The sequence below is a fragment of the Pipistrellus kuhlii genome, unplaced genomic scaffold (assembly GCF_014108245.1).
Source record: "Pipistrellus kuhlii isolate mPipKuh1 unplaced genomic scaffold, mPipKuh1.p scaffold_m20_p_10, whole genome shotgun sequence".
Lineage (NCBI taxonomy): Eukaryota > Metazoa > Chordata > Mammalia > Chiroptera > Vespertilionidae > Pipistrellus > Pipistrellus kuhlii.
In genome coordinates, this window is record NW_023425405.1 from 57,259,080 (window position 1) to 57,273,801 (window position 14,722).

General features: G+C 41.4%; 1 protein-coding gene across 7 annotated transcripts in view; it reads left to right on the top strand.

Annotated features, from left to right (window-relative positions):
- Positions 1-14,722, top strand: part of NT5C3A (5'-nucleotidase, cytosolic IIIA) — a 45,653-nt gene that overhangs the window by 20,641 nt on the left and 10,290 nt on the right. For 2 of the 7 annotated variants that reach the window (XM_036429896.2, XM_036429899.2), the window contains 2 exons: positions 8,032-8,086; positions 13,950-14,048. In XM_036429896.2, coding sequence (XP_036285789.1) covers positions 8,032-8,086; positions 13,950-14,048 — 154 coding nt within the window. Of the gene's footprint in view, positions 1-3,598; positions 3,708-8,031; positions 8,087-8,879; positions 8,968-12,653; positions 12,876-13,949; positions 14,049-14,722 lie in introns of those variants that run through there. The other 5 variants (XM_036429898.2, XM_045578657.1, XM_036429900.2 and 2 more) reach the window with 5 other exon arrangements.

Below are 14,722 nucleotides of genomic sequence, written 5' to 3' on the forward strand. Positions count from 1 at the left end.
CTTATCTGTGGCCCCGTTTCCAGACATTCTTGCTTGTAAGCATGTCTTGCCCTCCCGTGGAATTGTTATGTGTCTATTATTGCCTAGAAACTCATATCATGTAGGGGGACATGCCCCAGCTCTTGTACCTAAGCTACCTGAGTAATAAGTGACTTAACACCTCTCCAAGCCTTAGACTCCTCGTCTCTCACAAAGGGGGAATCATTACCTTTCTCTTCAGGCTACGCTCATTAAAATAAATGAGTTTGCATATAAAGGGCCAGGGCTGCTCCTGGGACCCTGGCCCCCAGGGAGAGAAAGTGCTAGAAGAATGTTAGTCCCCGCGGGGGACAGTCCAGCAGACGTGCACACTGACGGGTGGAATAGAAGGCAGCAGCCCCCCCCCCCCCCCCCCGTGGGCAGGCCCCTGTCCTCGCTCTCCTCGGACCCCAGGAAAGCCAGGGCCATGGCTACCCTCAGGGGCAGAATGGCCTCCTGATAAGAGAGCAGCCCTCTTCCCTGCCTGTCCTCGTCTCGTTTCAGAGTAAGCTGGCTGAATTCCTTGTTTCTGTCCCAGTTTTAGAAACATTGTGTTAAATCTGTAGATTTGATTTTCTCTGGGCTTTTTTGTTTTTCATATTTTCAAAAATTGGAGAATGCATAGGACGCTGGCTGTTTCTGCAGTGTGTGTGTATGTGTGTGTGTGTGTGTGTGTGTGTGTGTGTGTGTTTAACTTTCTTTTTTTATTATTATTATGGTTGGTGCTACTGCTGCAGCATTTTTAAGAAGCCATTTTGCATTTCCCAAGGAGCTCGTTTATTTCATAAAGTTCAGAACATAGAAATGGCCTCTTGGTCCCATCATGGTCTTACGTGTTCTGTTTTAGACTCCCTAAGCTCATATAAAGATTTATCCCCCAAATTGGACTCTTGCTGTAGGTACCTGTGGCGTTTTCAGTTGGTAGTAGATCAGGCACACCTCCGCACCTCTGACACGGCTGCCCTCACAGAGCAGCACTGCCCAGTGGTTACGGCACAGGGACTGCAGTCAGGGCGACCCAGTTTGAATCCAGTCCTGCCACCTGCCAGCTACAAGCCGTCATTAGTCACCTGTAAAATGGGGTAATAATAGCTCATACCTTCTAGGGTTCTCAGTGTTAGGAGAGATGAGGAATGCCAGGTGCTTAGGAAGTATCTGGCACATCATAAGTGTACAGTACATTTTATCTGTTTATAACAGTTGTTTTTAAGGATTGTATCACTTTACATTTTATGTGTATACCACAATTTATTCGGCTCTCCTGTATTAGTGGACATTTAGATATTGATCATTTAGGTATGTGGTTTTTAAATATGTTTTTGTTGATATTAGGGGGAGGAGAGAGAGAGAGAGAGGGAGAGAGAGAGAGAGAGACAACAATGATGTGAGAAAGTAACATCGATTGGTTGCCTTCAATAAGCCTGCAATTTAGGAATGGGCCCAGATAGGGAATCAAACCCTAGACCTTTCGGTGCCCGTACGACACTCCACCAGTGCGCCACACCGGCCAGGGCAGCCATTTAGGCTGGCTACGTTCCCCGGTATTATAAAACAACTCTGCAGTGTACACCTTCGCAAGTGGGTATTTGTGTATTCTGCCTTATTTCCACAGGACACAAAATTGGGGTGTCGGGGAATGCATATTTTGAAAGCTTTTCATGGTGTTTCTAAATGCTGGTGGAACTCACTCCAGCCCTCTTTGTTGTTGGACATGATTTATCTTGTCATCTTTCCAAGTGATAGCTTCAAAATTCTTATCATTGATAATTATGTTAGTGTAGGGGAGAGTTCAGTAACCATATTTACCCATTAATTCAGAAGTGTTTTCAAAACGAATCACCTCATTGCCCTTGCACCCCCGTTACTAGAGTGTAAGAGACTTCCTCTCACCTTAGTAAAATAAGACAGCAGTGCCAACTTTTTAACATTTGGCAGAGACCAAGTTTGGATAGTTTGTTAGTGGCCTTTTTTTTTTTTTTTAAAGCAGTAGTTAACTTTTTAGGGTTTTTAAAAAATTTACTTTTATCAGAGAGGAAGGGCGAGAGAGAGAAACATCAGTGATGAGAGAGAATCCTTGATCCGCTGCCTCCTGCAGGCCCCACACCGGGGACTGAGCCGGCAGCCCTGGCCTGTACCCTGACCAGGAATCAAACCATGATGTCCTGGCTCAGAGGTGGATGGACGCTCAGCCACTGAGCCACGCGGGTGATGGGGGAGGAGGTGTTTTTAACAGAGAATGCTAACTAACTTCACAGAGTTTGATTGCTGAACTGTTGCATGGTTTGATTTCTCTTGGGCCTGAGGAGGAGGCTGATATGAAAATGTATTTACAGCTGGCAGCTCAGCCCTGTCCCCGCTGATAAAGCCGAGTGGAGTCCGGGCATCGTAATCAGGCCCCGGCACATGGCGTTCCCACAGTGAGTCCACTGCTCGGGCCAAAAGCAAGCCCCGTTCTCTCTAAAAGCTAAAAATTTACTGGGGGAAACATTAATAAAACTTAACAAATGTTCCCTTCACAACAGTTTGCTTTTTTTTTTTTTTAATATATTTTTATTGATTTCAGAGAGGAAGGGAGAGGGAGAGAGAGAGATACAGACATCAACGATGAGAGAAAATCATTGATCAGCTGCCTCCTGCACACACCCCTACTGGGGATCAAGCCTGCAACCCAGGCCTGTGCCCTTGACCAGAATCGAACCTGGGACCCTTCAGTCCGCAGGCCGATGCTCTATCCACTGAGCCAAACCAGCCAGGGTGACAGTTTGCTTTTATTTCTTACAGGAAAGGAACTTTGTAAAATAGTTTTTAACCGTAATAATTAGTTTTCACTATTTGTATTCAGATATATATATATATATATATATATATATATATATATATATATATATATTTAGCAAATCCATGCATGGTCTTGTTCACATTTTCAAACAAGGTAGGAAAACGTAAAGAAAAACATAAGCGATCCCTTTGAACCCCCCTGCCCTGCAGTAAAGACTATTCATGTTCTATACATGCACCATAGCCTTTTTCCTGTGTGTCTTTAACGAGCTCATCTTTTAACGATGGTGAAGCACACGTAGCAGAAGCCTGCCGTCTCACCGGCTCTCATGCGGCCGCTGTAAGGAGTTTGCATTGTTGTGCAACCACAGCTCCATCCACCTCTGGAGGCCTCTCCCTCTCCAGGGGGGACTGTGCCCACTGAGCTACCCCCACCACCCCTTCCCTCCCTGTCCCCGCCCCTGCCCACCACGGCCTGATCTTTTTTAACATGTAATGAAACATAATATTCACTCCGAAAACCTCTCAGGCCACAGGCACACTGACAACCCCCAGAGAAAAACCACCAGGAGGAAGGAAGTATTTGTGCTCATAATCGAAGTTCCTTTTTTCTCTGCACACACAGCCAGCGGTGCCCGGATAGCCCACTTGCCGGCTCTGGACGGACACAGTATTCCAGGCCCGTGTCCTGGGCCGGTGACCAGCTCAGGGCCGCGGGCGGGCGGGCGGGCGGGCGGGCGGGCGGGCGGGCGGGCTGTCACCGGAGCGGTGGTGAGTCACAGGCCTGTTTTTGCATAGAGCCTGGCCGCCGGCGTGGGGCCCGCCCCTCCGCTGCACCTTGTGCTATATTAGGGCTGCTCACACAGGAAGACTTTTCTTTCGCCCGTGGATCTGGCCCGGTTCCCTTCGGGGTAAGTGTGTATGGTGTTTGTAGATACTGTGGTTGAACTTGATCCTAACTCTTAGTTGGTTTAGTGTCTGATTGAAACGTTAGGCATTTAAAAAGCATGAGTTAAAGAAACTGAAAATAGAAGGACCCAGTAGAGTGCACAGCTGTAACTTGCAAAGATCTGGATTTGTAAAACTTTGCATAGGTCTCAGAAGTGGATGGGGTCTCATTTTAAGAGCTTCCTGTATGACGTGCAGGTTGTTAAGAAAAAGCAAAGTGCCCTCAGAAATCTCTCTTTTTAAGGGAGTGGGGGACATTATAAGGTCCAATTTTGCTGTTCACACACACACACAAAAAATGACTGGATTTTGCTGATAGTTACATGCTTTGTGTGTCTGGAAGTGGGAACTGTTGATTACAGCTAGTAATGAAGATAATTAATTTTTATTTTGTGCTGCTGAGCTTTATCCAGGATATCATGGGACAGTATTATCCTGGTTTGTTTTATGAGTTGACAAAATCTGGATTGCTCCCTCTAAGGCTTATAACAAATTGTATGTTGTCAATTAAGATTCAAACATACATATTACCATAAAAGGGAGAGTATTATGTAAACAAGTTGGGTTTTTGTTGTAAAAAAAAAAGTGCAATGTAAACATTTTAATTTACCTCCTTTTTCGTAGTTTTATTTTTTCAACGAGGAAAATTAGACAAGGCAGCAGACCTGTTCTCACAGCAGATTACTTGGTTTTTATTGGCAGCTTATAGCCAAGCATCTCCGGTATTGCCTCCCACCTGTGCTGTGGGTCTAGGACAAATTCAAGGACAGAAGAACCCAGAGTGACAAATTACTTAATTTCTATGTGCCTTGGTTTCATTCTCTTGGGGGGGGAAAAATGCTATTAGATATCAGGGCAGAGTTGGTGGGGGGGATAGATGAGTCAATTCTAAACTCTGAAATCATGTGTTTTCCTAAGGATCCACTGAATTCTGACTGGGAAGACAAGCTTTACTGTTTAAGAAGACCGGTATCAATCGCCAATTTTTAAACAACTGGCCTTTGACAATGATTTTTCCTCTTTCCTTCTCTCTCCTTCTCTCCTCCCACCTGTGGCTCTTTAGTTTCATTTCTGTTTTATGTCTTTATCAAGAAAGTTTCACTTTCCAATTTATATATATTTTTTATTTTTTATTTTACTGCTGCCTTGAACATTTCATTAGGGAGAATTATTTAAATGCCTTAAGAAACTGATGTATAATGCTATGGAAATCATGACCTCACAGTTTTATGTTTTCCCATGTGCCAATTACCTAAGAAAGAGCTGTTATTAAAAGCTCAAGCTGAGAACAAGTAGTGCAGGCTGTTGGGAAGGGCAGTCACACATATTTACCAGGGATATGCAGTCCTACCAGGGGTGTGCACTTCGTGCCTTTCCTATGTAAGTAGTACAGTTTGCCACTCAGGATTTCATTACCTTACTGCCGTGTAGCGTAAATGACCCTTCAAGTATCAAAATTAAAGCAGAATCATAGCTTTTTCTGCTCATTATATGCAGGAGTCTCATCTTTTTCCCATCAGACTGAATCTCATGGGCCTTGAGAAGTATTCATTCCACTTTCATGCAGATACTGGTGTAAAGGCCGGTAGCTATGTTTCATGTAGACACAGAACTTCTCGGTCACTGATTTGTCCGTGTATGTTCCAGGTGGAGTTGATCCTCTCAGCAGTAAAGGCCAGGATACTCCTGGTTACCGAGTCTGTGCCCCTCACTTGCAGGTGGCCCTTCTGGCTACAGCCGTTGGCCTTGGCCTCCATGTTCCCGGTAACGCGCCCTGTGATAGCGGAGACCCGGCCTCCCTCACAGAGCACCCGGGCAGTTAGCAGCTCCCACATCGGCCGGCCCACGTTGAGAGATTCCAGAGGCTGAAAACTTCGGGAACTTCCTTTGAAGGGAGTTCAGAGTTCAAGGCTGGTGTTTTCTATTTTTGAAAGTGTCTTCCCCACCCGAGGTGTTTTTTCCAACGCCTCTCCTCCTGCAGCATCTGCGGCAGATGACTGCTGGCAGAGGGAGCCAGGACTTTATATACCAAGTATAGGTTTACAAGCCTATTGGTTTAAAAATACCCTGCCCTCCTTCTCTATGTCTTCTGCCGGATTGTGCCAGAACGCTGACATTTATGCCCCAGTCTTTACGGGTTTAGAATGATCGTGACCTGGGGCCGATGTTTGTGTTCAGACCGCAGGAGCACTCACTTCATGTGAGATTATTTTTGAGCAAAAGATAAACTTTGGTCCCATTGCCGGTGAGGGTTAGGAAAAAATGAAAGCTCTGCAGTGGAAATTTGCATATCAGATTATCAAAAGTAATGTCCTCGTTATCAACAATAGTGTCCTACTACAGTGGGAAATTTAGCAGTTGCCACTTTGTGATTACTCTTCGGTTTTGTGTGTTTTGTTAAATAAAATTTGAAGGACTAGGAGAAAGACAACTATTCTTTCACCTATTAACACTGCCTTTTTTTTTTTTTTTTTTTTTTTTTTTAATGAAGACTGAATGCTCTAGAAAGAGCCATACATGGGGGCGAGGGGAGGAGAGAAATTGGGCTGCTTGGCTATGTGTAACAAAGGGGCTTAGATTCCCAGATATTAAAATGTATCCTGCACTGCTTGAATTGTTTTCCTTGGGCTTTTCCAATGTTTCGCAGGGTGCGTGGTATTTTTGTAAACTCTATTGTACTTTTCCACATCCTCCTTCCTCTTTTTCAAGCTAATAAAATGGCTTTATTTAAATAGTGCCTTCTAGAAACTTAAACCCCTTTTCAGATATTAAACATCAAAGAATAACCATGGGCACTTATTAGTGTGTGCGTTTGTTTTTATAGATAAAAACAGACTTGTAGGCAGCTTCTAAGACATCTTTGTTTAAGCCAGGTCACTGACAGAAAGCAGATAGACCAAAGGTTACTTAAGTTTGACTCCATGTTTAACTATGCCTACAATCATTTTGACAACTGACCCCCCCCTCAAAAAATAAAAAAAAACTACTAACCCCAAACTACCATTGTAATTAAATTTTGGGGTGGTGATCAAATGTTTTATGAGTTATATAGAGTGCATGTCTATGCAGATGGATACTACCTTATTTTTCCACATGTGAAAAATTAGAGGTATCTTACTATTTGAATATACTTTTTACTCAACCCCAAAATGCCATCGATTATACGATCAATTTATTAATAGCCTTTCTGAGAAGGGAGGGAAAATACTTTTTTATAGGACATTTCCCAGTTATATGCAGTTAAAATGGAAGAGGGGAGGGGATAGGTTTCAGAATTTAAAGAATTTTTATAGATCTGCTACCACATATTCTAATTATCAAGAACACAGATCTAATGTCCAACTTCTATTACTAGAGTTTAAGGAAAAGTCTGACTTTTTACCTGACTGTGTATAATGGTTCTCCTTACATTTTTTTCTATATTCCTTCATTGGGTTAGTAATAGGAAAGCATCATTTTCCCACAAACTTCAACCTCATATGTAGAGAAAATGTTGATAACATGTTCTTGTAGTAAAGCATTTTCTTGCAAATATCTACTTCACTTTAACTCTGTTCAAATCTTCTTAACACCATAGTTCTTGTAAGAGGGTTGCGAATTCTCCATATAAAACTTTTAACCCTGGCCCTAGATGATTTGGCTCATTGGATAGAGCATCAGCCTGGAGACGCGAGGATCCTGGGTTTGATTCCAGTCAAAGGCACATGCCCAGGTTTCAGACTCCATCCCCAGGCAGGGCGTGCAGGAGTCAGTTGATCAATGATTCTCATCATTGATGTTTCTCTCTCTCTCTCCCTCTCCCTTCCTCTCCGAAATTAAAAAAGAAAAGAGCCGAAGCCAGTTTGGCTCAGTGGTGGACCATCGGTCTGCGGACTGAGGGGTCCCGGGTTCGATTCCAGTCAGGGGCATATACGTTGGTTGCGAGCACATCCCCGGTAGGGGATGTGCAAGAGGCAGCTGGTCGATATTTCTCTCTCATCAATGTTTCTAGCTCTCTGTCCCTCTCCCTTCCTCTCTGTGAAAAATCAATAAAGTATATAAAATAAAATAAAAAGAAAAGAAAAAAAAGAGTATCTATAAATCTTTTAACCCCGAATTTTAAGAGAAAGAGTGAAATCTTTACTGAGGTCCATAGGAAAGAAAAAGGACGCTTCAACAACTTGGTGTTTAAACCCAAAAGTACCATGTTAGTGTGTCGTTAACATATGGGAGGAACCTGAAATGTACGTGTGTCACGTGTGCCTTTTTTCTCTCTCTTTCACTGTGACCTCACCTGGGAAAATCCAGAAGATTGGATAACCAAGATATGACTAATCAAGATTCTGCTGTGCATGTGAAAATGGTGGGTATTTAAGTATTTCCAGCTCCATTTACTAATGGTGACTCTTCACCACCTTGACCTCTGCCTCTAACCCGGTCATTCTTTATGGGACCGTAACTGGATACAGATCTTTCTTCGCAATGTTTGACTTACAGTATTACCTCAAATATTTGTTGAATTGAATTCCAACTTACCTTTGACATATTTTTGGTTGAAATACAATGTGCGTTTGAGTGTTTCTAGGCATATGAGATGGCTCCTCCATTCCTTTTTGGGCTAGATTTTCCTTGTTCAACAACACATGTAAATCATACAGAGTGAGACATTTTATATTAGGCCTCTGAATTTAAAATGGCAAGCTTTTACATTAAAAATAAATTTCTTGCCCAGCCAGTGTGGCTCAGTGATTGAGCGTTGTCGACCTATGAAAGGTCACAGTTTGATTCCTGGTCAGGGTACAGGCCCAGGTTGCAGGCTCAATCCCCTGTGTAGGATGTGCAGGAGGTGGCTGATCAATGATTCTCTCTCATCATTGATGTTTATCTCTCTGTCTCCCTCTCCCTTCCTCTCTGAAATTAATAAAAATAAATAATGAAAAATAATCTTCTTGGCCCTAGCTGATTTGGCTTAGTGGATAGAACACTAGCCTGTGGACTGAGAGGTCCCGGGTTCAATTCTAGTCAAGAATGCCATACTTAGGTTGCAGGCTCAATCCCCAGCTTTCCTTGGGGCACTTGTGTCTCTCACATCAATGTTTCTCTCTCTCTCTCTCTCTGTCTCTGTCCCCCACTCACACTAAAAATCACTGGAAAAAATGTTGTTGGTGAGGATTAACAAAAAATAATAATAACAAACTCCTTGGACAATAATAGAGTTCATTGCATTATGGACATTAGGTTGAGGTAGGAAAAAGAGTCTTTGGGATCAGAACTGGCTTCAAATCTTACCTCTATCTTAAGAGCCGTGATACCCCCAAATGAGAGAAACAATCTCAGCTTTGAGAAACAGGAGTGAAACCACCCAACTCTTGTTCTTATTCACATTTCCCCCCATCTTTATTGAGGTATAATTGACAAATAAAAGTGTAAGATATTTTAAGTATACAATGTGTGATTTGACATATGTATGCATTGTGAAAGGATTCCTCTAATTAACACATCCATACTTTTCACATATTCACTGTTTTCTTTGTGTGTGTGTGTGTGTGTGTGTGTGTGTGTGTGAAAGAGAGAGAGAGAGAGAGAGAGAGAGAGAACATTGAAGTTCTACTCTTTCAGCAAATTTCACTTATACAGAAATATAATTTTCAACTATGAAATAGTTATAGTAATAAACTGTAGTCACCAGGTTTTACATTAGATCCTCAGACCAAGAAATACGTTTACAGATACATCTCTAGGGCAAAGGCAACTAAGAAAAAAAGTAAACAAATGGGACTACATCAAAATAAAAAGCTTCTGCACAGCAAAATAAAATATCAACAAAATGAAAAGGGAGCCCATTGTGTGGGAGAACATATTTGGCAATTATACATCTGATAAAGGGTTAATATTTCTTTGTTTCTTGAGTCTGACTAAAGGTACATCAATTTTGTTTTCTTTTCAAAGAACCAGCTCTTGGTTTTATTGATGTTTTGTTTTTTGTTTTTGTTTTTTTAGTCTCTATGTCATTTATTTCCACTCTTATCTTTATGATTTCCTTCCTTGTACTTACTCTGGGCTTTTCTTGTTGTTATCTTTCTAAATCTTTAAGTTTATGGTAGATTCTTAGTTTTTCTTGTTTTTTGATGTAGGCCTATAGTGCTATGAACTTCCCTCTCAGGACTTCTACAGTACCCCAAAGATTTTGGGTTGTTATGTGTTCATTTTCATGTTTCCAGGAAGTTTTTTTCATTTCTTTATCTCTTTGGTAACCCAGACATTGTTTAATAATATACTATTTAGCCTCCACGTGTTTGAATGTTTCTGAGTGTTTTTATTGAAGTTGATTTCTAATTTCATGCCATTATAATGAGAGAAGATGCTTGATATGATCTTGTAGAGACTTAGTTTGTATCCTAACATGTGGTCTAGCTTTGAAAATTTCCCATGTGCACTTGAAAAAGAATGTATATTCTGTAGTTTTGGGAATGAAATGTTCTGTAAATGCTAGTTAATTCCATCTGATCTAATGTATTGTTTAGGATCAGTGTTTCCTTGTTGATTTTTTTTTTTTGTCTAGGAGATTTTCCAATGATGTCAGTGTTTAAGTTCCCTACTATGAATGTATTGCTATCCATCTCTCCTTTAAAATCCTCTAGTATATTTGGATGTTTCTGTACTTGGTACATATATGTTTACCAGAGTTATATCCTCTTGTTGTATTGATCCCTTTAGTATAATAATGTGGCCTTCATTGTCTCTTATTATGGCCTTCATTTTTTTTTTAATACATTCTTTTTATTGATTTCAGAGAGTCAGGGAGAGGGAGAGAGAGAAACATCAATGATGAGAGAGAATAATTGATTGGCTGCCTCCTGCACACCCCCTGGGGAATCAAGCCCTCAACCTGGGCAGGTGCCCTGACCCAAAATGAAACTTTTGACTTCCTGGTTTATAGGTCGATGCTCAACCACTGAGCCACTCTGGCCAGGCATTATGGCCTTCACTTTGAAGTCTCTTTTTTCAGATATGAGTATTACTACCCCATTTCCCCCACCCCCCTACTCCATTTCCATTTGCCTGGAAATTTTTTTCCCTTTCCTTCACCTTCATTCTGTGTGAGTTTTTTGTTCTGAGATGAGTTTCTTGTAGACAACATGTAGTTGAGTCACATTTTCTTATCTATTCAGCTACTCTATGCCTTTTGATTGGCACATTAGGTTATTATTGATAGGTGCTTATTTGTTGCCATTCTTACTCTTTATGCCTGTGTTCTTCTCTTTCTATTTCTTCTTCTTATGCCAGTCCCTTTAGTATTTCTTACAGTATTGATTTGGTGGTAACAAGTTCTTTTAGACTTTTTTGTCTGCAAAGCTCTTTTCTTCTAAAACAAATATTTATTGATTTCATGGAGGGAGAGAGATTAGAAACATCAATGATGAGAGAGAATTATTGATCAGCTTCAAATCCCACTGGAGATTGAGCCCACAACACAGGCATGTGCCCTGACCAGGAATCAAACTGTGACCTCCTGGTTCTTAGGTTGACAATCAACCACTGAGCCATGCTGGTTGGGCAAACATGTGTCTCTTTTTGAAGCAAGTAACTTGTATGTAGCCAGCCCACAAAAAGACTATGGAAGGAAAAGAAGCCAAAGATTATGTATATTTATATATTTTTTCTATCAAGGTGATGTATACTTCTATGTCTTTTTGTTATCATTACATTAATTTATACACTTTTTGCCTTGGGTTTGTGTTTCTTAAAAATTGATTCAGCTTATAGGTTGAAAGCCCCTTAGGATGTCAGCCTGAACTTTCCTTGGCCTGCCTCTACATCTCTCCCTCCAGACTTCACACACAATTTCCATGTCCACTTAGGTTTTAGACAAACAGAGCTGTTTATCTTTCTCCCCCATTAGACCCAGTACTTTGATTCCTCCCCAATCTCAGCATATCCAAACCTTGCTTCTCTTTGAAAGCCTAGCTCAGCATAAATAATGTCTGTTCCATTTGTATTTTATCTGGATGTCTTGACAAGGCAGTAGCTATTATAATCCATATTATAGAATATGTATCTTAAGTGTAAGAAGTATATCTTATTAAAACTTTGTATCACTTACAGACCTATTTAACATAGTGCCTTAAGAAAATAAAAAGGAGCCGAAACCAGTTTGGCTCAGTGGATAGAGCATCAGCCTGCAGACTGAAAGGTCCTGGGTTTAATTCTGGTCAAGGGCATGTACCTTGGTTTTGGGCATATCCCCAGTTGGGGGTGTGCAAGAGGCAGCTGCTCGATGACTCTCTCATCGATGTTTCTAACTCTCTATCTCTCTCCCTTCGTCTTTGTACAAAATCAATAAAATATATATATTCAAAAAATAAATAAATAAAATTAAAAAAAAAAGTATTTTGAGTAAAATGCCGTGTCAGAAGTATGTTAGTGCCGTTGTATGTAGACCTCGGGGAGGTTGGAATAGTGTTACCGTCTAACCCAAGACATGTCATTATGATTCTTATGTTTCTCACACCTGTCACCTCCACCCGTTGTGTCCTCCTGAGAAAGCAGCTGCAGTCTCACCTGTTTTCATCGCAGTCGTTTCTCTGCAGTGGCCCTCAGCCATCCGCTGCGCCTGGGTCTGTCAGGGAATGGCTGTGTGTCGGGCAGAAGCAGGGACACCAGTGCCTCCGGCCACTGGTCCCTTCAGGCCCGGTGATTTTGCAAAGCCAGGCTACAAGCTGTTAGCCTTGCAGAGCCTGGGCTCCTCTGAGGCAGCCTGGGCCCTGTGCTCCCGTCCGTTCTCGGAATCCTGGGAATGTGATTGCTGGAGGCAGGATGTCTTCCTCAGCTCAGACACACTGAAGCAGATGTCTCATCTACTTGGAGAAAATACAGTCGGTGGCATATATCCTCTGTTGCTTTTCAAAGCAACGAGTTATTGAATCGAGCACATGCCACTTACGATGCACCTGTCACCAAAGGCCGCGGGAGGAGCAGAATGTCGTCGTTGGGAGATGAATTTACTAGCAGGGATGTTTGCGAGGACGCTTTGGAAGTGAGATTCCAAAACAGCAACAGTTCCTGAAACTCCGCAGGGAATCGGTGTGAGCAGTGCTCCCCGTCCTGTTCCTGGAGTCCAGTACGACTGTCTGGCACTGTGTGGGCACGTGGTCAGCCTTTGTTAAGCAAAGAATGGATTGATGAATTAAAAACAAAACAAAAAAAAGGAACCTAGCCTGCTCATTTCTCTCATCTATTAAAAGAATCACTATAAGTAGTGAGAGGACCTTCTTCAGTGGGTTGGATCCTGTGGAGTCCAGTTAATGAGAAGGCTCACTGTGTGAAGGCTGGTACATTGCAGGTGATATGTCCTACTCAGCACATATGGAAGTGTATTGTGAGGCCAGGGGTTTCGTTCATGGAGAAAATTTTAACGTCAGCATGTCTCTTTCCTGTTCACTTCTGCATCCATCTCACAGCCTTTGGAAAACAGTTTAGCTGTTTCCCGATTTTTCTAATCTTGTCCTTTATATAGAGATAGCATAGGACCTGATAGAGGTCAGGCTCTCTTGTCGCAAAGATTCTAAGACCTAGGGGATTTTTTCATAACCGTGTAATATGCAAATTGTCCCTTCAACCAGGAGTTCAACCAGGGTGTGGGGCCTGCCGGCCAACCACCATGGCCCCACCTTGGCCACCCCCACCACCGGATCAGGGGCAGGGCCTGCGTCCCCTCCCCCTATGGCTCTTATCAGGGCAGGCCTGTCAGACCCCACCTGTGCACAAATTTGTGCATCGATCCTCTAGTGTAATAATATTTTAAGAAAATCTAATACAAAAGTAAATTATGAGAATGAGATAAACTGCATATACATGCATGTTTGCAATCAGAGATATGAAAATAATGAAAAATAAAGTGGTGGTTTTATCTTTGGGTAGTAGAATTCCAAACAACTTCTTTTTCTGTAACTTCTGTAATAAGCATGCATGACTTTTATAATTAGAAAAATTCACACTTATAATGTGTTCATTACCAATGTCATTTTGTCTTAATCTTCTAGATGAAAACTACTGATGTGCTTTGAAAAATTTTGTGTATAAATGACAATTTGATACCATGGTTTGCTGTTTCTATGTAATGCCTTAGTATCTTAAAACCTTTAAATAATATAAACTGCTGCTTGGTATCAAAGGACCCTGAGGAAAGAGAAATTAAAAAGTCAGTTACTTGCCTTTTATTTTAGATGCCAGAATTCCAGAAGAGTTCGGTTCGCATCAAGAACCCCACAAGAGTAGAAGAAATCATTTGTGGTCTCATCAAGGGGGGAGCTGTCAAACTTCAGGTGAGGAGCCATCACGAGGCCTGTCTTTCTTATGGTCACGCAGACAGTCATCTCCTGCTTTGCTGAAATCTCAGCAAAGAAAGTTTAGATAGATGAGCTTTGCCCATCCTTTCCGAATGTAAAATCTAGCCCTTGTCAACAACGCATAGAATGTCTGTTGTAAATGAACAAAACCTAATAGTCTTGAAGTAAATTTAGCTTTTCTTTAATATTAAGTACTAATTTAACTACTACTGAGCCTAAGTACTCAACTATTTTAAGAATAATGTTCAATATGCACAGTTTCCAGTTGCCATCCCATCTTTTAATTAAATAAATCATAATACTTCAAATTAAGTTGTCACTACATGGGATAACTGATTTTTTAAAAGTTTTTTAAAGGGATGTTTTAAGTGTGAGCTAAATCAGCCGTCCTGGATAGTCAGTGAAATAAATCTTTTCCTTTTTTTTTTTTTTTTTTTAATATTTAACCCAATCTCCTAAATTGCAAGAACTGGCAAACTGTACCAGGTATGATTCATTGATTGGTATAGTTTATTTACCTATATAGACCAGTTACATCTAGAATGGAACAGTGTCAGTGACTAAGCTTCATATAGTTTAAACGCTTTTATTGCATTTTTGTACATTGACCCTGGGGGGTTGAAATTGTGCAGTGTCTTATCTCTGTGGCA